The sequence below is a fragment of the Gouania willdenowi genome, chromosome 5 (assembly GCF_900634775.1).
Source record: "Gouania willdenowi chromosome 5, fGouWil2.1, whole genome shotgun sequence".
In the NCBI taxonomy this organism is placed as follows: Eukaryota; Metazoa; Chordata; class Actinopteri; order Blenniiformes; family Gobiesocidae; genus Gouania; species Gouania willdenowi.
The window spans coordinates 34,375,397-34,400,212 of NC_041048.1; the positions used below are offsets into that span (position 1 = coordinate 34,375,397).

Consider the following 24,816-nt stretch of genomic DNA (forward strand, 5'->3'; position numbering starts at 1 on the left):
TTTCCTGATTTTCTGCTAAATTAGCAGCACAAATCCCTTGTTTGTGTTCTGGGTAATGTTGTTTGCACATGTTTTCATGTTTTTGGAGTGAATGACCCAACAAGACTGTCAGGTGGCTCGAGGCATGACTGATGGTTTCTATTGTTTCTTTTTTTAACCACACAGCATCCTGTTTGTCGTAGCTTCTGTGGTTTTGATACGCAACAGCATTTCTTCCATCATTTCCATTAAAGCTGCAGCACGTTGCTGACTCTGAAGTCACTGTCACATTTCTCTTTTTACTGGAAGTGAATGTCGGGCCAGCAGAGGCTAAAATAGGGAAATGACCTTTTGCTCTCACTCGTGAAAATATTACACTTATTAGTCCAGTGGTTCTCAAACTATCTAGGCTGAGGTGCCCCCTTTCTCTTATTACTGAATCTTTGTCCGACTACAACATTTTGCTTAGAAAACTATTTAAAAACAACTATCTACTAATAAATGCAACAAAGTTCTGTGTGCGTGTGTGTGTTTGTGGAGCGAATATCTCCCTGACACGGTATGTGTTCGACCAGAAAATTTGTCAACGGCTTCCAAATACTCCAAGTCTGTGCATCCGTTATTTTGGAGTAATTTGGTGATTTGAAAACATTTATTTTAATTTAATTTCGCTTGAACGGCACGTTCATGTTCACCCAGAAGTGAAACCTATTCAGCTTTTGACCTCAGTGTGAGGGGGCGCTAGCGCACCATCTATATCTATTTCACACACACACATACATATTTATGATTAAAAAAAAGATATACTAAATGAATAAAATAAAACTAAACAATATTTATACAAAAAGTACACAAACGACAACAAAAATGCACAAAACTATGCAAAATGGCTCCAACAACACACAAAATGACTCCAAAAAACATATATTACAGAAAAATACCCAAAACGACAACAAAAATGAAAGTGACTTAAAATACAGAAAACTAAATATTTATACAAAAAATACACAAAATGAAAACAGAAATGCACAAAACTTTACCAAAAAAAATACAAAATACAAAACACAATAAACAAAAAACAAAAATTATACAAAAAAATGCAGAGAAAGATTAAAAAATACACATAATGACTCCAAAAAACATGCATTACAGAAAAATACACCAAACAAAAAAAATATAAAAATTTGTAAAAAAAAAACAACAAACACATTTATCGTGTGCATGTCTCATAGAATTAAACCAGGGAAATCGCACACGCTATTTTACTTTGCACCCACAAATAAACACCTTTATAACACTACAGAGTACAGAGTATGTACACCTTTTTGTACATCCAACCTTCAAATGTATACTTATTTGGCCATAATTGACAACTCTACTTAATGGGCACTGTACTAGTAGAGCTTAATGATGGGATGAATGAGTGATAACACATTTTAAAGTCTCATATTATAAATAAGTGGAAATAAACTGTATTTAGTGCAGTGGTTCTTAAATGATCCCATTTTGATATATAAAATTTCTGGTGACCCCAAAGACATTTTTTTTCTAGAGTTAGTTTTTAATATATTTATTTATTTTTGTACAGCATTTTGCTTTAACTTGATTTATATTTTACAAATTGAAACTATAGAATTACGAGATTGTGTGTTGTTTTAATAACAAAAAGAAGAATTTAAAAAAATTTAAAATGTATTTTAATTTTTTTGAATTTTCAGGCGACCCCAAGGTTGAAAAGCACTGATTTAGTGGTGCCTGAATAGATGTATTTCTATAGTTTTTATATATTTCTCTCTCTCTCTCTCTCTCTCTCTCTCTTTCGCTCGCTCTCTCAAGTACCCCCTGTAGTGCCATACGGCCCTGCGGCCATATGTTCAGTTCAATTTTAATTATTAATATTTTGCATTTAATTTTTTACTGCATTTTAGTTGAACTAGATTTATATTTCACAAAGTGAAAATCTAGAAATATGAGATTGTGTGTTTTAATTATTAAAAAAAAAAATAATAATAAAAAATTTAATCTATTTTAATTTTTCTAAAATTTCAGGCGATCCCACATGGGGTCCCAACCCCAATGTTGAAAAACACTGATTTAGCTGGGCTTGAAATTAATTTCTATAATTTTATCACTTCCCATCACTTTACTTGAGTAACACTGTATTAGAGCATACAACCAGAGGTGAAAGTAACAGATTTCAAGTACTCACGTTATTGTAACTGAGTTGCTTTTATGGGTAATTGTACTTTTTTGAGTTTATTTTTAAGTCAGTACTTTTACTTGTACTTAAGTACAATTTAAAAGAAATAAAGTAATTCATTACATTTCTACACCTGCCACTGAGTAATTATTATTTTTTGTTTAAAAATAATCAAGGGACATCGGGAAACTACAAAAAATGAAATTACCAGACAACAATTGAATAATCTATTTGTTCTTTGTCGTGCCATTTGTGATCAACGCCACTTTCTTGCATTCAGGTTGTGGTTTCTACTTATTATGTTGTTCCCCACATGGAACATTTGTGTACCAAAGTACACATACGCAGCTTTTAGGGCTTGCAAATTTTTTTTTTTTTTTTTTTTATTGAATCTTTATTGATCTTATTTATTTATTTATTTTTTAAATAATTTCACATTTTGACAAAACTTAAATTTTATACAGACGCTTTTGTGGAAAATAAATTATTTTTACATGAGATGTTTACAGTATGCAAGGAAACCATGGCAACATACTTTGAGTACTAATTAATTGAGCTACTTTTTACTTGTACTTAATTATTTTTTGTATGACTTACTTGTACTAGAGTATAATATCAATCAAGTAACAGTCCTTCTACATGAGTATGATCTGGGTTGGTGTCAGTTATAATTGTAATTTAAAAAAATGTGTTGCCGTCGTAATTGTAATTAAATTATAATTGAGTTCAGATAATTGACTTTGTAATTGTAATTGCAATGAAAATTCTGTATAAAATTGTGAATTATGATTTTAGGCAAAACTGGGGAACCATGTTACAGTTCTATGTGCAGTTCTACACATATGTAATTAACAATTATTAAATTATGCATCATATCAAGCTTTCACACATTTTACCATTAAAAAAAATATATATTAAAACCAATATTTTCATTGATTAGGAAAAAAATTAGATGATTGATATTAGCGTTAGCATAAGAGATGCTAACAGAAAGCTAACACAAGAGGAAGGTAAACTTTTATTAGGTTTTTTATTTCAGGCTCAGTAATTGTTATTAATTGTAATTGAACTTTAATAATTGTATATGACTTTCTGCGGATGAAAAATAATTGTAGTTTAATTGTAAATGGAAAAAAAAATGCTGGTTACTGTAATCATACATTAATTATACTTGAACATGGGTGATTGAAAATGTAATTGTCACTGAAAAATGTAATTGACCCCAAATACTGAGTAAGATATATCAGTATCCTTTGCATACAGCGATTACATTATTACAATGTGATTATAAACATCATTAAAAATAGCTGGGTTTTCATGTGTTAAAAAGTGGAGTGTGTGCGTGTGCGCGCGTGTGTGTGTGTGTGTGTGTGTGGTGAGGAGAGCATTGTAAACACAGCCTGAGTCTGTGTGCATTCAGGAAGTGGTAGTTGCTCTCCTCCTTTCAGAATGAGTGTGCGTTGCTCATCTGGTGTGTTGTGTGATTCCCCTCTGGCTGCCGTCTGATCCTCCACTGGTTGGCAGCACACGCTGGGCTGTGTGACCACTGAAACCAGGGACTTTTCCAACATCGTCTTTGGCACAAATTCAACAGGTCTTCTTTTCTTTTTCTTTTTTTTTTCTTCTTCTTTTTTCATTCATGTTAAAGCAGACGGTGACCACGCAGGGGCACATGACAGTGACACAAATGTGGGTTGATGAAGATTTGAACTTAGATACGTTCACATGACTTTGACCCAATTTTAATTATTTTTTTTCCAAGGGCACACAATGACTGAGGCATGTAGTAGTCGAGTGCTTAAGTTATTTGAACCATGAAAGAATTTGACCGGCTGACCCTCAGACGTGTGGAGCTCAGCAGGCTTAGGGGGGTGGCTGCTCATTTAAGGATTAAAAGCATTAAAACCACATTTAGTAATTTTAACTTTTTTTTTGTGCTGCTCACCTTTACCTTTTTGAATCAGTTTTGTATTTCCTTTTAAAGAAAATAAAACGTTAAAACATTTTAATTCACCTCTTTAAATCATTGTGAGAGACAATAAAATGGTGTTTTCCTTATAAACTGTACATCAACTAATATTATCTGCCTAAATATTATATATACTGTAAATAAATCTCGGTTCTAAACTCATAAATAGTGATTTTTCTGTTTTGATCACAGTATTTGGTTAAAATAATTTTAAATAGATGTTAAAACTAGACATGGGACTCATTTAAAAAAAAAAAAAAACTAATTAATCATACTTTGTGATTGATTAATCTTCATTAATCAAAATGATTCACCCAACAATATTTGACACGAGAAGCAACATTTTTCAATTTTAAATGGATTGGGTCAATGACTGAATTGATGAAAACAATAAATGATCTTAAACAACAAAATTGTGTTCATTATATTAATCAACATAATATAAACTAACAATGTGTAATGTAAATAAAGAATATTATGGTTGCATTGTTCACAAAGCACAAGGTTAAATTTAGGTGAGCTATATTCATGCTTTTCCGGATTTTTTGTAAACTTTCTCAAACAAATTTGTTTTTGTGTATTAAAATATTAAAAAAAAAAAAAACAGCATTTACGTAACATTCCAGAGAAGTTGAAACTGAACAGTGCAAAATAGTTAGAGTATCTGTGGCATGAAATAAACCGTAAAAAAAAAAGATGAGCTGCGTTATTTTTTTTTTCATGCGTTATTTTTTTTTTTCGTGCGTTATTTTTTTTGTAATTAATGAATTGAAATTAACATGATAAAGTCTCAGCACTAGTTAAAACACTTGAAATATATTTGGACAAAAAGTGTTTGGCAACCATGAAAAACTGTATTTGCCCCTGAAAATTGTTCATTAAACATTGAATAGTAAGTTCTAAATTGTATTCATAATTTTATTTGGATGTTTATATACAAGGAACACATTTATTAAAAACAATTCCAGACACAGATGTTAAGCCAAAGCTAATTTTGTTTGGTGTTTGTGTTCAAAGTTCAATAATATTGTAAAATTCAGTACATTGAACTGAAAAAGATATTAAAACAGAGGCAAAATAAATAGACAAACACATAAAAACAGGAGACGAGTAAAGTAACATCATTAAAGTTCACGGGTTTGTTTTGCTTGTATGTTTAAAACCTTGAGCTACAGAGTTTGGTGCCTGTTCCTGAAATATTGAAATATTGTTTGTGTTATAGTTTTAGTCGTAAAAATTCAAAAATTATTTTGAAATAATGTTTCACCGCAGAAGTAAGATTAACTAACAATAAGCATTTCATAATTTTTATAATTTTATCTTTTCAAATGCAACACGTATCTGCTTTTAAAATGCACTGAGTCGGACTCAGAGACGTGATCTGTGACTGACTTCAGTGTTTGTGCTTCATGTCTCATCATCAGATGACAGATATCTTTACAATTTGTGTGTGCACGCGTGTGTGCGTGTGCGTGTGTGGAGAGTCGAAGTGTGACTGAAACGCATCACTGATAAGTGAGCTGTCTGTTCCGCCTGACATGTGATTCTAGCATGGAAAGTCCCATCAGGATGAGCTTGATTACCATTTTAATGCCACTGATACAATACATTTCCTTCTGCAAATATTTTATTTTGAGAGATTGAAAAAAATGAGCCATTAATTAATTTAATCTCACTTTTTCTGAAATTGCTGAGAAAAACCCTCAACTTGAGGTATTTTCTTTTAAATTAATTACATTATTGTGGCAGATCAAACGATTGGTAAATAACAGTGGCGTTATAAGGTCATTTATTGTTTTTAACAGACTTAAACAGATGCAGGCGTAGACATCTACATTCTGCTGTAATTGAGATTCGTCCCAAGGGCTGCTGCCAACAGGGTTGTGGTCAATTATAATTATAATTGTGTATTTACTAATGAATTACAATTATTTAATTGTGTAATCATAATTAAATTGTAATTGAGTTCAGATAATTGACTTTGTAATTGTAATTGCCATGAAAATTCTTTAAAAATTGTCAATTATAATTTAACGCAAAACTGGGGAACCATGTTACATTTGTATGTACAGGTCTACTACACATATGTAGTTAACAATTATTAAAATATGTTTCATATCAAGCTTTCCCACATTTTACCATTTAAAAAAAATATTAATCGAGGGGTACACTGACAGAAAAAAAAAAGGCTCAGATGTGCACACCAAAAGTATTAACACCTATATTTTTGTTGACTATGAAGCCTAACAATGTAACAGAAAGCTAACACAAGAGGAAGGTAAACTTTTATTAGGTTATTTATTTCAGACTAAGTAATTTTGATTAACTGTAATTGAACTTTTGTAATTGAGAACACAATTGTAATTGATTTTTTGAGAACAAAAAAAATCATTGTAATCTAATTGTAATTGGAAAAAATGCTGGTCACTGTAATTGAATTGTAATTGAACATGTGTAATTGAAAACATAATTGTAACTGAAAAATGTAATTGACCCCAACCCTGCCTGCCACCTTTAGTTTAGACCTGGGGGGAAACATTGATGTGTACTTTTTTGTCAATCTCCAAGTAATAGAAAATAGAAGGTGTCTATTTGTACGGTTGCCGTACAGACAACCCCCGGTGCTATTGGTGCATTTACCAAAGTACATATACGTAGCGTCTTCGGGTTAGTGTTAGGTTATAACCCTATATCGCAACAATTTTTAGGGTTAGGTTTATAGTTAGTTTAGTCTTAGTCACGTGACCTAAATTGGTCAATGGGGGGTGCTGCGTACGGATAGAATGGCGGTATATTGATACGGCAACCGTACAGATAGCCACTGCCTAGAAAATACAAATGAAATAAAACATCAGGTCTTTATGTAGTGCTACAAAGTTAGCACATCCTAAATAGTAAGAACACTTTTCTGATCAATACAATTATTGAACACCGAACTTGTTGCTTTTTCTCTCCTTTAGATAATAATATTTATCCAGTGACTTTGTTCATTTGACACTATCATTTTAGCTCTGAACCCTGTCATCTTGTTCAGTTGTAGATTGGAGACACGGCGTGTTCGCAGCATGTTGCAGCTAGCACTGTCTGAGTGTCCGCGCTATCTGTCTGTGCTAGCTGCTACATGTTTAGCATTGAGGTGGTAGCAGGGGCTGCAAAGCTCCAGTGATCAGCAAACTCTTTCTTGCACAATTTGCACACAACTGGGCTTTTGTTTTCCATCTGGTGTTTTTATAACCTAACAAAGCTCCACAGTCTCCCATCTTTTATTGTAGTTTGTGCAACAGTATTATGGGTATAACGGGAACTCTTGAAATGAAAAAGGGTCCGCACTTTTAGGAGAGCAACAAAAAAAAAAAAACAATTAACGCCGTTATTTTTTTTGTGTGTTATTTTTTTCTGCAATTAACGTGTTAAAGTGACAGCCCTAATTTTATTGAGCTGATTGTGGGAGAATAAAAAAACATAAATGTGGCTTGAAATATTTGGGGTGGAAATATATCTGCTTCAATATATATATATATATATATATATATATATATATATGCAGTGGTTCTCAACCTTTACAGCCCGCAACCCCCAAAATAAAAAATCCAGAGACCGGGGACCCTCACTGAAGGTGTCTGAACACAGAGAGAAGTTTATTATTATTTTGCACCATCATATATAGTCATCTTAAAGATATAAATCATTGTTTTAATCAGAAATATAATGGGTTAAAAGTGACCAAAAATGATGGAAAAGGTGGTGAAATGTGACTTTAAAAACCACAGAAATTGGTGAAAAGTAAAAAATTAGGGTTCAAAGTGTCTATATTGGAACAATTAGTAGACCCTATAGTATCACTACATTTGTGTATACAAATAGTCTGTTCATTCATGTACAGTATGTATATATACATGTAAGTGTTTGTGTACATTTATGTATGTACTTGTATAACCCGATGTATGTGTGTGTATATGGATATATGTAAAACCCTGTACATAACTCTTTCCTCTTTTATAACACTAACATAATTGTAAATTTTGTTCTATATATATAGTGAAACATTATTCTATTTTATTGTTTTGTACAACACAAATGTTGCTATTTTTAATATTTATTATTTATGTGTACACTTTTTCTGTCACACTTGCTTTGGCAATGCAAACTAGTTTCCCATGCCAATAAAACTGTTTTTGAATTCAAATAAGTTGGAACAATAATGGGTTTACGTGTGCAATATTAGGTGGGAAAAGTGGTGGCAAGAGTTTAAATGTGCCGAAAATGTCTTGAAAGTGGAAAAAAATGTGCAGAAAAGGCATTGGAATTTGATGTAGCAAAAATGCATTTAAACGAGCAAAAATGTGACAAGAAAAAGTGATGAAAATTGATTAAAATGTGGCAAGTTTGGGCTCAAATTTATGAAAAAAAATTCTTAGTTTCTTGGAAGGCATCTTAGTGACCCCAAAGCTGAGAACCCCTACTTTAATGAATGTGTTAACTGATCCATCGTCTAATCACCAGGACCACAACTTGGACTGGTTTCCACGTATGCGCGCCATGTCCTTGGTGAGCAGCGACGCAGACGGGGAGCAGAATGAGATCAGGAGCCTCCAAGAAAAGCTGGAGTCCACCATGAAGCTGGTGTCCAACCTGTCGGGTCAGCTGACCGAGCTGAAAGAGCAGGTTGGTCTGAATTCAAGTGAAGTGCGTGACACAGTTTTCCTGTGCGTCACTCAAAAGCGAGGGGAGGAAATTACAAGGAGCGAGAGAGTTTATGTGTGAGACACGTTTGTTTGTTTGCCATTTGCTGCCCTTTCGATGCCTGACTGTATAACATTATGAGTCATGGTTGAAAACAACATCATAAAGCTCTCGATTTGATTTGACTTTAGCCAACCTTTCATGTTTGCTCTGATTCGTGCCCCCCCTTTTTTTTTTTTTTTTTTTTAATCCCTGCTGAGTTTTTTAATGCTTTAACATACGCCGACTGCTACATTTCGAGATAAACGAGACAACAGTTGCAAAACAGTTGCAAAATATGACACAATAATTGCAATCTACTGTATAAACGTGTCTATCCTTGAAGTGAGAACTATGTGTGAGGAAGTGAATGTTTTTGGAGACATTTTGACCCAGACGTGGGGGAAACAGTGTTGTTGTTAAAAGCTTTGAAGGGCACAGTAAACGTGAGCCTTGCTTCATCATCAGAGGAACCACTTGGTTCTGTTAAATTTAGGCTCAAACTAAGTCTATTTAAGTAGATGACATTTGGTGCACAGGGTGAAAAGTGGAACATTATTTAAATAAAAAACAGTGGAGGAACAAATGTTCTCCGGTTTTGATAAACAGATGCACTAAAAGAGAACGTTTTTAATGAAATGCAAGGGTTAACATTTTTTATGTTTTTTTATTTTTGTTTTGCACAATTACAGAATATTACACATTATCACATAAGAGATGGATAAACAGTGCAGGAAAAGACAAAGCTTTAAGAGCTTATTTGAAGCCTTAAACAGTTATCAGTAAAAAACAGACAAAAACAACAGAACAAACAAACAAAAACTATATATATATATATATATATATATATATATATATATATATATATAAATGAAAGATAACCTAAAACACATATGTCAAACTCAAGGCCCGTGGGCCAAGTTAGGCCCACCAGATCATCTAGTGCGGCCCGTAGAACGATTTTGTTCAAAGTAGAACTTACAGCAAAAACAGGACTTTTTGTAAAGTACCAGATAAGTTGTCGAAAAAATACAATGGGGGTTGCAGTAGTACGTTATTTACAGTAATATTAAATCACAGCTATTTTTAAAAAGCTGGAAAATTTCAAATAAATTTGTTGCAAAATCAAGGAATTTTCATCAATTTCTTTTGTTTGAATTTGTGCTTTTTTTCCTTTTTTTTTTTTTTTTTTTTTTTCTGGTTCGGCCCAAACTGAGGTCAAACTAGGTCTTTTGTGGCTGTTGAACTAAAATGAGTTAAACACCCCTGACCTAAGATAAAAGGTTAAAATCACTAAATATACATATACATATATAATAAGATTAAAATGTCATCAAAAACACAAGTGACTGTAAATGATTTGTGAATAATTCAGTGTCAAATAATTCAACAGAATACTCATTCATCAATAAAAGCTTAGATTGAACAAAAAAAATACACCACATAGCTAGTTACATACAACCAAACACTTCTTTTGTAGCATTTCAAAGTCTTGCAGTTTTTTGCAAAGTGCAAATAATAGCAGAGGTGTAAAGAGTAATGATATATTCTACTCAAGTAGAAGTACTGTTACTTGATTGAAATTGTACTCAAGTACAAGTCAAACATAAAATACCCAAGTACAAGTGAAAAGTAGTATTAAATAGTACTCAAAGTAAAGGTTACTAGTTACTTTCACACATACACACCCCACATTTATTTTTGGTAATAAATCTTGACACTGTTCCCTTGCATACATTGAACATCTCATGTATAAACGTATAAAGGAAAACATGAAATATTGCACAATAGGAACTTAATTTATTTTCCACAAAAGCATCTGTATAATCTAAAAGGTTTGTCAGAATAGTGCAATTCTTTTTTGAATAAAATAACATAACATAAAACAATTCCCAGGCTCGACTTATGGCTTAATGTATGAACTCTAAAACAGTGCCATGCCAAATGTGTCATGTGGTTAACAACATAATAGGTAGAAAACCACAACCTGAACCCTAAAAAGTGGAGTTTATCAGAAATGGCACAACTAAGAACATATGGATTATGTTCAATGCTCATTAACGAAAATAAAAAAATAATCACAAAAAAATAATGATTTACTCATTAACGGTTGGGTGTAGAAATGTAACAAATTACTTTATTTCTTTTCAAATGTACTCAAGTACAAGTAAAATGACTGATTTAGAAATATACTCAAAAAAGCATAAAAGCAACTCAGTTACAGTAACATGAGTCCATTATTTTCACCTCTAAATAATTGTTCCATAATTCAGTGCCCCTATACTTTAATGCATGCTGTGCTTCTGCTTAATACACACAGTCATGTGTGTTATGACTCTTGCTCGCGCTTTGAACTCGGAAATGTCTGTCAACCTAGTTTCAGCATTAGTCGTTGACTTTCTGCCGTTATCGTGTGAAGATGCAGCTGAGCTTGTGGCACGTCTGGATTCTAGCAGAACCACATTCAGTCGCGTTCACTTTCCATTAGATGACACAAAAGGAATGAGTTAAAAAAAAAAAGCAGAGAAGCTGCCAGCGTCTTCACATGGAATCGTTTTAGTTTTTTACGAGCTGAACATTTTTCCTCTCCGTGGTCCTCAGATGACAGAGCAGAGGAAGCAGAAGCAGCGGATTGGTCTGCTGGGACACCCCCAGCACCTGAACGCCAACCCCCAGCAGCCAGCGTAGCCCGCGAAGCCCAAGCTCGGACCTGGACGGACCTGCACATATTAAACAGTGTAAGTTAGAGCTGTAAGGTGTAACATTTAGAGTCCATAGGCAACGTGTAGCTCTGGCCTGGTAACATGTGTCCAGTCCAGCTAGAATTAGTGCCAAATATTTGTAACAACGGGATTGTTTGGATGTCTCCGCTCATGGCCTTTACTTGACTGGATTAACTGACTGAAGAATTAGCTTCTTTTTCTTTATTTTTACCATTTTCTAGTTAACGTTTTTGGCTTTATGAGCTGTCTTAAATGTCTTATCTTTTTTTAAATGTGCAATATATTATTTAAATATGCAACTCTACATATGTGAGGTTAAGCTTATCCAGTTATCTTAGGTTTATATTTATATATTGTTATAGAATTAAAGCTGTTGGCTATCTGTACTTAGCAAAAGTATAAAGAAATGTCTTATTTAACTTCCTTTTTTTCTCATAAAATAATGGAAAGCAGGGTGGGGGTCAATTACATTTTTCAATTACAATTACGTCTTCAGTTACAACTAAATTATGATTACGGTGACCGACATTTTTTCCATTTGCAAATACAATTATAAGTATTATTTTTCCACTGAAAATCAATTATAATTAAATTTTCATTTACTAAAATTGAAATTCAAATAATCACAATTACTGAACCTTTAATAAATGTTTGTCTTCTGTTTTATGTCATATATCAGCTGTAAAATAAATTAAATAATATTATATTTCACACAATTCATCTCTTGTTAGGCTTCTTTATCCATAAAAAAATAATGATTTTAATAACTTTGGTGGGGGCGTCTGAGCCTTATTTCTGTCAGTATACCCCTAGATTTTAATTTATTTTAAAGATAAAATTATATATATGTGTAAGCCTTAGAACTCTAACATTGTTCCCCAGAATTTAAATCAATTGACAGTTTTTATATAATTTCCATGGCATTTATACTTATAATGTCAATTGTCTGAACTCAATTCCAAATCAATTAGATTGCAATAGCAACAGATGTTTTTAATTACAGTTACAATTGTAATCAATTATCAATTATGTGATAATTATAATTGACCCCAACCCTGATGGAGATTACTTAAGAGTGACTTCACTACACTTAATAGAAATACAGCAGGTTAGGACATTAGGTGAAAGCAATATATATATATATATATATATATATATATATATATATATATATATATATATATATATATATATTATACACACAATATTCCAATTATGTCTTGTTTACTTACTTAATTAAAAGCATTCCATCTGACCTCTATCACTCATGCATTATAATTCCAGTGTGCTCATGAGAGTTGTCTTTGCTAAATTCAGTTGTTTAATTTGTGCCTGTTTGTTTACACACTGTGATATTTTAATCTCTTTTGAGACTCATTACATTTTTGGGGGGAGTTTGTTTTTGTACTACTATATGTAGACAAAGCGTGTTGCTTTGTTTTGCTTTCAGGATACATTAGAAAACTAAAGTGATATCAGCAGGAATCCAGGCACTGTCCATTCGTACAATAAAGTGCAATTCTTTGTCAAGTTTGCTGATTGTTTCTTTTTGTCATGAATATTGCTGACTGTGGTTCGTTGTGGTGTAACGTTATTATAAACATCATAAACACACAGCAGGAAATTATTTTTGAAAAACATTTTGAATTGTTTTTGTTGTTTTTTTTTTTGTTTTGTTTTTTTTTTTACACACAATCAAATTACAGACCAAACACAACTGTGTGTACATTTTTACAGGTGTGTGCAATGCATACATGTGCATATTTATAGACACCAAACAGCCAAGTATGTATTTACCTCCATTAAGAAGGTCATATTTTATTTCTTTCGAAAGCGTTTTTTGAAAGTATATTGGTCGTCATGTTTGTGTGTCTGTGTACACGATAATTCTTGACGAATCCACTTCAATTTCACTGTAAATTGGTTTTTGGTCACAGATGAGACCATTTCATTTTGGTTAAGGTAGGTTCAAGATCAAAGTCACAAAAAAATATCAAAAATTGCAAAAATTCCCTATCTTTAGCATGGGACAAAATTTCTAAAATTCATATCTTCATCAGATCTTCATCGATTCGTTCAAGATTTTGCACGATGATGTAAGGCTATGTCATGCAACTTCTGACCCAACATGATCCGGATTTGATCCAGAGTGCTGACTCAGCGATTTTTTTTTTTTTTTTAAATTAACATTGAAAAGCCCATTTACTGCATTCAAAAATTCCTGTAGAGTTTAAATAAGTTTTCATTTCATTCAAATTTGGTGGTTTGATGTCGGGTCGTGACTTCTATCAAAATGTCGAGTTTCGTACGGATCCGATCCAGAAAGTGGATTTGGCAGCAGGTTGAAGTTTTTAGATATTACCAGGATATCTTCATTCCACTAAAGTCTATCACCAGATACAGTTTGGTGATCTAGGTTTGAGAGTTAAAACACCATGTTGAATGTCCACCATCTTTGAAAGTCATTTCTACTGTCATTTGTGGATTAATGGCTGTCAAATCAGGTTAGAGAAGAGTTCCCACATTAACCTACAATGAAAGTTCTAGTGTTTGTCAGGCCATCTGCAGCTTTTGACACATGCAAAACTGGGCCTTTTCAAAAGTCTGTGCTGAACAAGCACTTTCATTTGTTTGTTTGTCTGTTTGCAGGATTATGTCAAAACTACTCAACTGATTTTGACTAATAATTCTAGCAAGTTCTTTTTGAATAATATGTTATGGTTTCATTTATTCAGACAACTGTTCCTAAGGAAATGTACTTTGATGTCATGACATTTTTTGACTGTCAACTGCCAGTCTTCTTCAGAGGCATCTGCTGATCGCTTTGATCTTTCCTTGACTTACGCTTATAATTCCAACAAGTTCTCTTTTAGTATTTTATGGTTTCATTCCTTAAGACAACTGGTATTCAGAAAATTTACGTTGATATCCTGACATTTTTCAACTGTCAACTGCCAGACTTCTTCAGAGGTGTCTGCTGATTGCCTTGATGTTTCATTGACACAAGGTTTCATTTATGTAGACAACTGTTAAGATTTTATTCAGAAAGAAGACAAAAAGAACTTGCTGGAATTATTATGCGGAGGTCAAAGAAACATCAAAGCGATCAGCAGACGCCTCTGAAGAAGACTGGCAGTTGACAGTCGGAACATGTCAGGAGATCAAAGTAAATTTCCTGAGAACAGTTGTCTGAATAAATCAACCCTTAACACATGATTTTGACAAAATGTTAACCGAGGACATACTTTGTGCCGTGGAAGACTCCGTCAAGTTTGGAGAGGATCAATATATTGATTCTGGATCAGTTACAACAATGTAAAAATCATCATCTCAGCTCACACACGATTTTTTTTTTATTAAATTTGGCTGTTATGTTAGGTTGGTTTTTCAATTACCCCACCGAGTTTCATCCAGATCGGATTCAGTTTTCGCATTTCATAGTGATTTTTTTGGAAAATATGGATGCGTCCATACATTTACACTACTGTACTGTTATTAATAGAGATAGAAATGTCTTCCAAGCCTTTAAAGTGTGAAGGACCATAGTACTGTGGTCAGGATCACTGATCCAGATAACTGCCAATATCTGGTAAAAATTATATTTGGCACTTGGCTGAGGTTTGTGCTCTTGGTTCTTATTCTCACACGTTAGTGTAACTTTAAGAACTAAATTATTCACTGTAAAAATGTAAGTTAATTTGCCAGGGCCTGCTTTGTAATGAGTGCATTAGTACTATAAAGAATGGCCAGCATCATAAAGGCAGATCAGTGAACTGATGAGATGTGACCATTTGAGACTCATGCTCAATGAGAGAGAATAGTTCACTGGTTGGGTTTCTCATTATGAGTTTAGGGCCTAAACTTCATCTCCTTTCTCACACAGCTCAATTTAATACATTTGTAATCAGAAGACCTAATGATGAACTTTATCACAGCTGGGACACCAGTGCAACAAGCAGGACAGTGGAAAGGATGGTTCCAAACTTAAAGCCCTGTACTGGGCTTTAAGCTTGGAAATTGCCAGTAAATGTGAAATATGTGTCGAGTTTGGCACTTCTTATATTACTATTTTAAACATTACATAATAATCCATTTCATTATAATAACTTCATATCAATTGCCTTTAATTCTCAGTAAATCATTAATCTTCAGGATTAAAATTGCGCTTGTGTCTTTAAACCATGAACATGTGACACTAGCAGGGGTGGAGCAGCGATTTTAAAAGTGAGGGTGTTCTAAGGGCAGAGCAACCGCCCAATTTAGTTTATTGCATTAATTTACAAAAACCATGACAAAGCTGATAATATAGTCAGTAATGCTCAACATGTGGCTCTTTGTCTTAATTTTAACCATTATTCCCCCAGAAAACCTTAAAAGGGGGAAACTTTTTTACCCTTTTCTTAGGCCAGTTTGCAACTTCCTTTGTCTCATTTTTGCCCATTTTCCCAAAAATGTGACACTTATTTGCTTTTTCAGACTTCATCTTCCTTTTGCCAATAAATATCCCTTTTCGTAATTTTTGCCGATTCTTTTTGATGTTTTATCCAATTTTTGTCAATTCTTTAACCATTTTTTGCCACTTTTTATCCAAATAAGCTACCTTTTGCCCAATAAATAAAACTACTTTACTTTTTTCCCTACATGTTGCCCTTTTTCACTATTGTTGGCCATATTTTGCTCATTAAAGCTACCTTTAGCCTTTAAATACCACCTGTTTCCTCTTTTGACTGCTTAGTCACTTTTCACTCTTTTCTTGACACTTTTTGACCATTTTTTGCCACCTGTTATTTGTTTTTAATCACTTTACTTACACTTTACTCATCACTGTTAACTCTTTGTTTACCTTCTTGGAACAGCGGCTTAGTATGTTTTCAACAATGAATCCATCTGTAAAAAGTGAGGGGAATTAATTTTTGTTTTTATGAAAGTGCGGGTGTCGCATCCCCGTATCCACCATGGGTGAGACCCAGTACACTAAAATAGTCACCTCCATCTGGAAAAACAACGCAAATTGATGTAATTTACACCAATTTTACCATCACTGCTTTTTAAGGGAAAAGATTTGTTCAATGGTTCCCCATTTGAAATACTTTAAGCTACAGTAAGTAGCTCCTCGACAGCACATATCTTGTTAGTATAAAGCCTACTAAACTAAAATAAAATCACTTTTTATACCACATATTTTTTAAACTAATGCACCCCTTGACATTTTTATCCCAACAGATACACTATCCCATTTCGATAACTTCAGCCTCAGCTCATAGAAAGTCTCAAATCAAGCACAGCCTGCCTTTATCTCCTTATCGCCTTTATTAAGCCTTGGAGTGAGTAAAAACAAGGTTGCATCCTTATCCAAACAGGACAGACTACATACAAGCAGGTGCATGGAGAGTAATCAAATGTCATTAGTCATAACATGTGAAAGCCACAGTGACACAAGATGCTGCTCAATCTTTTGTAATACAACTTACAGCCGACGGTGACATGAGTGTTGTTAAAAGTCAAGATTTACATTAATGGCCTGCAGTAGTTGTTGGTTTGTTTAGAACAGCCATAGGCAACTGGTGGCCCGGGGGCCACATGTGTCCCATGGTCTAATTTTGTATGGCCCACCAACATGATGAAATCCAAAATTTAAAAAAAAATACACAAAACAACAGGAAAAATACATAGAATTACTCCCAAAACACACAATAACAACAAAACAATACAAAAAATAGAAATGGAAATTCAAAGAATTACTCCAATAACATACAAAATGACACAAAAACACACAATAACAACAAAATAATATGAAAAATGGAAATACAAAAAAAGTACTGCAATAACATGCAAAATTACAGAATTACACCCAAAAGGATAACAAAAATACACAAAATGACTTCAATAATATCTGAAAAACATACAAAATGACACCAATAAAATGTACAAAATTACAGAAAAAATCCACAAATCGACTACCCAAAATAAACAAAAATGACAGAAAAACAAAAACCGACTCCAAAAACACACAATAACAACAAAACAATATAAAAATATGGAAATGGAAATGCAAAAATATAACTCCAATTACAGAAAAAAATAAGAACAGAAGCATATTGTATTAACTTGAAAAAAAATGTGTTTATTCTGATTAATCAATTTTTTTTTGGTTTGTTTTTTGGGCTATTAGTTTTTCAGACTAATTTTTTTTTTCTCTTTAGGAAAAAAATAGTCTGAAAAACAGGGGTAACAATTATCAAGAAAAACAGAACAAATAAATTGTCAGAAAAACAGAATTTTTTTTTTTTTCAAGTGAATGCAGTGAATATCAGAAAAATATACAAAATGACACCAATAAAACGCACAAAATGACAGAAAAATATACAAAACGATTTCAAAAACCAAAATACAGACAAAACACTTTGTTCTTTTCAACATTAATGTTCAGATTGGTCATTATTCAAAATGATGACATGAATTTTAGTAACATGGCCCTATGTTCAGACAATTACAATTTTGTGGCCCCCAGTTACTGATCTCTGGTTTAGAAGCTGTTTCTTCCTCCGCCAAGGAGGGAATCTGGTAGTTTTGATAGTGTGACGTCACAGCTATTCTCTCTCTCTCTCTCTCTCTCGCTCGCTCGCTCGCGCGCTGCCATGAGGAGCTCAACGTGACAGGTCGGTCGGGAACACGCGGCGGCTCTAATCGGTGCGCGCGCGCGCGCCTGTAGAGACACAAACAAAACGTTACCGAAGCTGCCGCCGCAGGTGCACGTGCCACGCAGCGAGAGGGTACAGTATACAATTACATTCAGCGCGTGACATCGAGAAGCTTCCAGGACGCGGGAATGAAGTGACAGTGACAAGAAAGACATGTTTTTACTGTCAAATGAGGAGCAAGGAAATCAGATGGACTCGTTTTAGGCATTTCATTGGCTTTAAAAATAAGAAAGTGTGTGTGTGAGTGTATTTCCAGAGGCAAGGCAAATTCATTTATACACAAGGAAACTTGCAAAATTGGAATAATTTATTTTCACCAAAGGCATCAATATGAAATAAAAGGTTTGTCAAAATGTAGAATTAAAAAAAAAAAAAAAAATCAATAAATTAAATTCAAAATAATAATAAAAAAAAATATTAGTATAGGTCCATTTTTTAACTCTGAATCTGAGAAAACCTACATTTTTACATGCTGTTTTGGCGCCGTTTAATCTGTTTGGTCAGCTATAATGTGATACATTTGAATGTTATCTGGTTATATCATTTTTTGTAGTTTCACAATGTCCGTTGATCATTGTTAAACCATTTACTTCTTTTAAAACGTACTTAAGTACAAGTACATTTAGAACAATACTCAAAAAAGTAAAAGTAGTCATAAAAGTAACTCAATTACAGTAACCCGTTACTTTCCCTTCATTTCATTATTATTATTTTATTTATTTGTTCTCTTTTTCTTTCTCTTTTTTTGCAAAATAGATATAAAAATAAAAGGTCATCAAAGCAACTTTGTGAATTTATGGAGGAACTTATAAAAGACAAGAAACTACGGTGGCCCTGAAAGCTCACAACACAACACAAAAGTGCATATATACAGTATACAAAACCCACAACACTCATTTGTTGCCAGTGTTCCATCGGGTTTCACGTTGGATTCCACTCTTCTTCATGGATTTTTACCAGGCTGCTTTTGTGTTGTGGGTTTTGTGTACTGTATGTATGCGCTTTTATTTTGTGTTGTGACCTTTAGGGCCACCGTACACAAAAGTATAAATGATTAATATAAATGCCCCAATGTGAATCTGAATATGAAAACACCCCAGTGTTGCCACAGTTGCCTTCTGAATATTGATTACTAATTACTCCTTTAAAAAAATAACTTAGTTACTTTTAGAATCAAGTAATCAGTGAAGTGACTAAATTAGATTACATTAGTTACATTCAGCAGCTGCCTCGATACAAAAATTAAAACCGGTTTTGCAAAAACTCACTTTATTGGAAGTTCATTTTTTAACAGTAAGTCAACAATGTATCTCCTGACAAACTATTACGTGAAAAAAAAACATGTTTTTATAGAGAATAAAATAAAGACAGTCTTTTCTTGACTTTGCTTATCATAAATACTTTTTCCTAATAAAGTATGAAATAAAGGCAGTTTTGTCATATGTAGTTTGAGTGAGTTGTCCTCGTGCTGAAAACGTGACTAAGTGACATAAGTAATAGTAGTGTGAAACAGGCACCCATTATTTGTGATTAGCGAGCCTGGTTTAAATCCAACTTTTTTTAATTTTTTTTATTTATTTATTTCTGGGTTCTACTATTGCTGCACAACACAACAAACTGATGCACTGCATCATACACATTAAGTACTGTCGTTCAAAAAGGCTCTTTGTGCAAAAATAGCCAAATGTTATTTGAATATTATTTGTTTTTACTCATGAAAAGTGTAGGCAAAAAAATGACTTGATAAATTCTTTTCGACGTTCATGCATTTTTTAAAATCCAGGTTTTCACCAAAATAAAATCTCTTTACACAGCCTATAACACAACGCTTTTTGCTCATACAGCCACCTACTGACTGGGAGGTTTATAACTTTTCAACAAATTATACTAATCTTCAGCAAAACAGGGGTTAGGGTTCCAGTAACCAATCAAAGAAGCCTTATATTAATATATTCTATTGTACAAACATGATGTTATATTGTACAAACAATATAAATATATTATTCGTACAATATATGTATATTATTTGTACAATATACAATATTGTTCATACAATATAGTGAAATCAAAATGTATTTTCCCCTGTGGCAGCTCTACGCTTTTCTAAACTAGGAAAAGTAAAATAATAATAATAATAATAATAATAATAATACATGATTATGAGATTCTTGGGGAAATTGGGTATGTTATTTTATTCTGTATATGTTCACATGATCATAAATAACAATTACAAATCCTTCTTCAGTCCTAAAATCAAGGTTTTTCTCTTAGAAATGATGTTTTAAGTGATGATTGTAATGGACCGTGTGTGAGTGTCAGGTATAATCATATAAACATGTGTACTAGAAGGCGGGAAGCCATTGCTCCACATTCTGCTCTGCTGTCGTGTCCTGTGCACAAACAGCAGCTGAGCCTGGAGAGCAGAAGCATGGTGGAACACGGGACTCACTCACTCAGTACTACACAAGTGGGCTGAGCTCTAGCAGGGAGGAGCGTGTGCATGTGCGTGTGCGTATGCGCGGAGGGAGGGTGTGCGCAGCGCACCGTCCAACACGTGAGGCTCATGTGACGGCCGAGCCCAGCGTCTGGCTCAGAGACTGGGCTGGAAGTCACAGGGTTTATTTAACACGTAGTCACTCACCGACCCGCCCAGCTCTCACACATCGAGCCTCACACACAGCTCATCCAAAGCCAATCCGGACCTCCGGGTGACAACACTCCAGCTGCAGCTGCAGACAGAAAGTCACGCGTTTACGCACGAACTCTTATCCAAGGAGATACTTTTTTTTTTTTCCTTTGATAATTATACGAAGAAAAAGCTTTTGGGAGATTTTAAAGGCTTTTATTTTTTTGTAAAGTTTTTTTCTGAATAAAGCGACATGGAGAGGATAACAAGCGCGCAACCACCTCCCGCATGCGTGCCGAACGCAGTGGATATATCTGACATGCAAGGGTAAATACACTTTCTGTTTCACCAGTGTTATATTTCATGTAGGTATTTCCTCACTCTCTGGTCTGATTTTTCAGCAATTAATTTACATTTATTCCTTTTCATAGAATGGACTTTCCCATCTACATGTTCAAACCCAGGAAAGGGATGAAACGGGTTGATGAGAGCAAGGTAAGATAAGAATCATGACTCAGCATATGGATCTCTGCATGTATGCGATCGACCTGCCCTCACAGCCTTCCCATCTCTCCCTATAGGAGACCTATAAACTGCCTCACAGACTCATAGAGAAGAAGAGGCGCGATAGAATCAACGAATGCATCGCCCAGCTGAAGGATCTGTTGCCTGAACATCTTAAACTGACAGTGAGTATTATTATCTGAGCATAGATGGCAGATGGACTCACTTGTTCTCCTGCTCAGATCCATGGCTTTAACTTTAATGATCTCATTTTGCTGTTGCTCAACTATAAACAGAACATTTCTTTTCAATTTTGTAGCTTGTTTTTATTTTTAACTTAGTTTTTGTTCATGACAACATTGAGTTTTTTATTTAATTTTTTTTTTCTTAAATTCCCTGAGGAAACCTTAATCTAACCCTAAGGGATCAGTACAGTGAAGAAGTCTAAAATTCTGTGTGTGTGCTCTGTGCGTGACTTGTGTGAGGCTTCTCCGTTTAGTAACAGAATGTGTTACATAAGAAAGATCAACATGCTTATCGAAGGTCTTCCTGTTTTAGACGCTTGGACATTTGGAGAAAGCTGTGGTGCTGGAACTCACTCTGAAGCATGTGAAAGCCCTGAGTGCTCTACTGGAGCAACAGCAGCAGAAAATCATGGCACTCCAAAAAGATCTCCAGATTGGTACGTTTGGAGAAGCACCAGTAGAACTGGGTGTTTTGTTGATCTGTATTTTAATGAAAGAAAACACTTAACGAAATGAGGATTTCAGACTAATTTAAGTGGTTTTGATCGTCCACAGGTGACCATGGAGGTGAGAGTGAGGAAAACAATGAGGAGATGTTCCGCTCCGGCTTCCACCTCTGTGCTAAAGAGGTTCTGCACTATCTGGCCAGCCAAGAAAGCAGTAGGGACCTCACACCTTCCCACATCATCAGTCACATTCAGAAGGTAGCAGCTGAAGTTATGCAGCATCGAAGGAACCACCAGGAGGTCCATCAAGACTCAGAGAACCCAAGAAAACCCACCGCACAGGCCCCAAGGTTCTCAGAAGGCACCGCCAAGAACTGCGTTCCGGTCATTCAAAGGACTTTTCCCCATGGTACCGGGGAGCAAAGCGGCAGTGACACGGACACTGACAGCGGCTACGGTGGCGAGCACGAAAAGCCCAAAACGCAGTGGTCAGAGAGCCACGCCAGGGAGGGGGAACTCATCAAGCGTGATGCCACCACCACCGCCGCCTCTGAGCAGACGGTCGGTAGCATCAAGCAGGAGGATGGCGAGCCTCGCGCCAAGAAGTCGAGGTCGGACTCCTCAGAGGACGATATGCTCTCTTCTCATGCACCAGGAGTTCCTGGGAGTTACATGAGCTTCTCACCCAACCAGCCCCCATTTTGTCTCCCCTTCTACCTCATCCCCCCCACAGCGGCAGCAGCAGCGTATCTGCCCATGCTGGAGAAGTGCTGGTACCCTGGAGGCGTGCCAGTCATGTACCCTGGCATGAGCGGCTCTGCGTCCAGCTTAGACCCAGAGAGCGTGCTCTCCCCCAGGACGTCGTCTCCAGTACAACACCAGACCCCCATGGACTCCTCTGCTCACCACAAAGCTCTGAAGCACGGCCCCCCTTTAAACACTGAAACCAAAGACTAAGCAAACATGTCTGTCAGTCTTACCCTTTGAATGTTGAAGGGTTGCTTTGTTTTTTTTTAACAAATCCAGAGTAAAAGAACACACATGCACTGAGACCACTTCATCCACCCTGGTCCAAAACCGTTTCTGCCCATCTTGTCCCACCTCCTGAACAGAACCAGGACTGTACGTGGCCAACCTGTCGCTTGGATCGGAAACACTGTGAAGATGTGTCAGTTCAAGGAGCGCATAGAGTTTGCACGAGTAGAGGTTTCTTTTATCTCTGCTTAGCATTGAATGTCAGAGACAAACCCAGAATGTAAGGCACAGAAAAATCCCTCCAGATGAAATAGTTCAGTAGACTCACCTTTGCACACATGCCTGCAATGAATGTAAAAATAAAACAAAGCTCCACTCCCCTCCCCGTAGATGCTGCTTTTAATGTGTCTCCCCTGCTGTAGATCTGCAAGAGGATGATATATACCCTCAGTGCTTGTCACTCCTGTAACTTTACCTTTAAGTAAACCAGAATGTTACCAAAATACACTGCCAAGCGTATCACTGCTCCGTACATACTTATACCCGTCAAGATATCTCGGAGCTCAGTGGATACAAGGCTTGATTACGTTAAAAAGAATTCAGGGCGTTGTCACCGTACCAGGTGTGTCACTCAGGTCGAGCAAAGTGTGTTGTGGCTGTATGCGCTTCATATGATTTGTGACTCATTGCATTTTTTTTTTTTTATTTTTACTTTGAATTTTGACAGAGTTCCTGTGAAGTTCATGTAAAATATGTTGTTTTTATTTCCTGCTTGTACTACTTCGACATGTCTATTTTTGATACGTGACCCGTTGAGTGTATTACATGAGCTCCCAAAGGAAATCTGTGTTAGTGATCTCACCAAAAGAAGGTATTCATTGTACAATAGCGACTAGGCACATTTAGCATTTGGCCCTAAATGTCCAGTTAGAGCGTGACCGTAGCTCATGCTGTTGCCTTTACTTGTGTAACACAGACACGTCTGTTTTGTTGTCTGTAGCAAAGAAAGTGAATGTAAAATTCAAACAGAAATAATAGTTTTGTATAGGCAGAGGTACTTTGGATTTTAACGTTGCAATGTAAACAAAGGCTGTACATATTTTGTATTTAAGGTATTATTAATATAGTCTAAAAATATAAATAAAGCTTTTTTTCCCCACATGCAGGTTTCCCGTGTTTGACCGCCTGTTACCTTAAACGTGTCATAGCCAGCCAACCTGACAGCTCCTCACAACACACACACACACACACACACTTACATAACACTTATGTAACTTATAAAAGCAGCTCAGCCTGTGTAAATCAATAGCAAGTCATTTAATACTTCCTGGAAAGAGGTGTAATTTAAAATAGTTTTGAAGAAATATTAAAGGTTATCATGAATGAGCTTTCTTTCTTTTAATGGTATAATGTGTGCGTCATTAATTGTTTGACAGTAATGGACTTGATGACTGCTGTTATGTAATTTAGCACTGGTGCAATCCACAAGATGTGTTTAAAGCTTAGTGATACTTTCCTGAAGAAAAAAAAAATAGTGTACTATTGATTATTAATTATAATCAAAACGATACTTTTGTTAACACCAAACTTTAGATTTTTCTGTATTGACTTGGAGAGTTAAAAGTATAAAGGATGAGTGAATATCCACGTTTTTATAGTCTGTTTTTGATATTAAGCTACATTTGAATGACATTTGGCCTGTTGAGTGGTCACAGAGTAAAATTAA

General features: G+C 34.9%; 2 protein-coding genes across 11 annotated transcripts in view; both read left to right on the forward strand.

Moving 5' to 3' along the window:
- Positions 1–12,133, forward strand: part of itpr1b (inositol 1,4,5-trisphosphate receptor, type 1b) — a 137,784-nt gene extending 125,651 nt beyond the window's left edge. For 9 of the 10 annotated variants that reach the window (XM_028448182.1, XM_028448183.1, XM_028448179.1 and 6 more), the window contains 2 exons: positions 8,652–8,813; positions 11,472–11,597. In XM_028448182.1, the coding sequence (XP_028303983.1) occupies positions 8,652–8,813; positions 11,472–11,558 (249 nt within the window). In that variant the 3' untranslated portion in view covers positions 11,559–11,597. Of the gene's footprint in view, positions 1–8,651; positions 8,814–11,471 lie in introns of all 10 variants that reach the window. The other variant, XM_028448177.1, reaches the window with a different exon arrangement.
- An 8,653-nt stretch (positions 12,134–20,786) lies between these two features.
- Positions 20,787–24,251, forward strand: bhlhe40 (basic helix-loop-helix family, member e40). The gene is made up of 5 exons (XM_028447598.1): positions 20,787–21,247; positions 21,352–21,415; positions 21,502–21,609; positions 21,983–22,106; positions 22,225–24,251. Exons 1-5 carry the CDS (start codon positions 21,174–21,176, stop codon positions 23,070–23,072), a joined length of 1,218 nt encoding a protein of 405 aa, XP_028303399.1. The 5' UTR covers positions 20,787–21,173; the 3' UTR covers positions 23,073–24,251.
- The last annotated feature ends 565 nt before the right edge of the window (positions 24,252–24,816 follow it).

Excerpts from the sequence above, each read along its gene's own strand:
- bhlhe40 (XM_028447598.1), top strand. The coding sequence starts at position 21,174 with ATGGAGAGGATAACAAGCGCGCAACCACCTCCCGCATGCGTGCCGAAC. Across the intron at positions 21,248-21,351 it reads GATATATCTGACATGCAAGG|AATGGACTTTCCCATCTACA; the intron begins GTAAATACACTT and ends TCCTTTTCATAG. Across the intron at positions 21,610-21,982 it reads CTGAACATCTTAAACTGACA|ACGCTTGGACATTTGGAGAA; the intron begins GTGAGTATTATT and ends TTCCTGTTTTAG.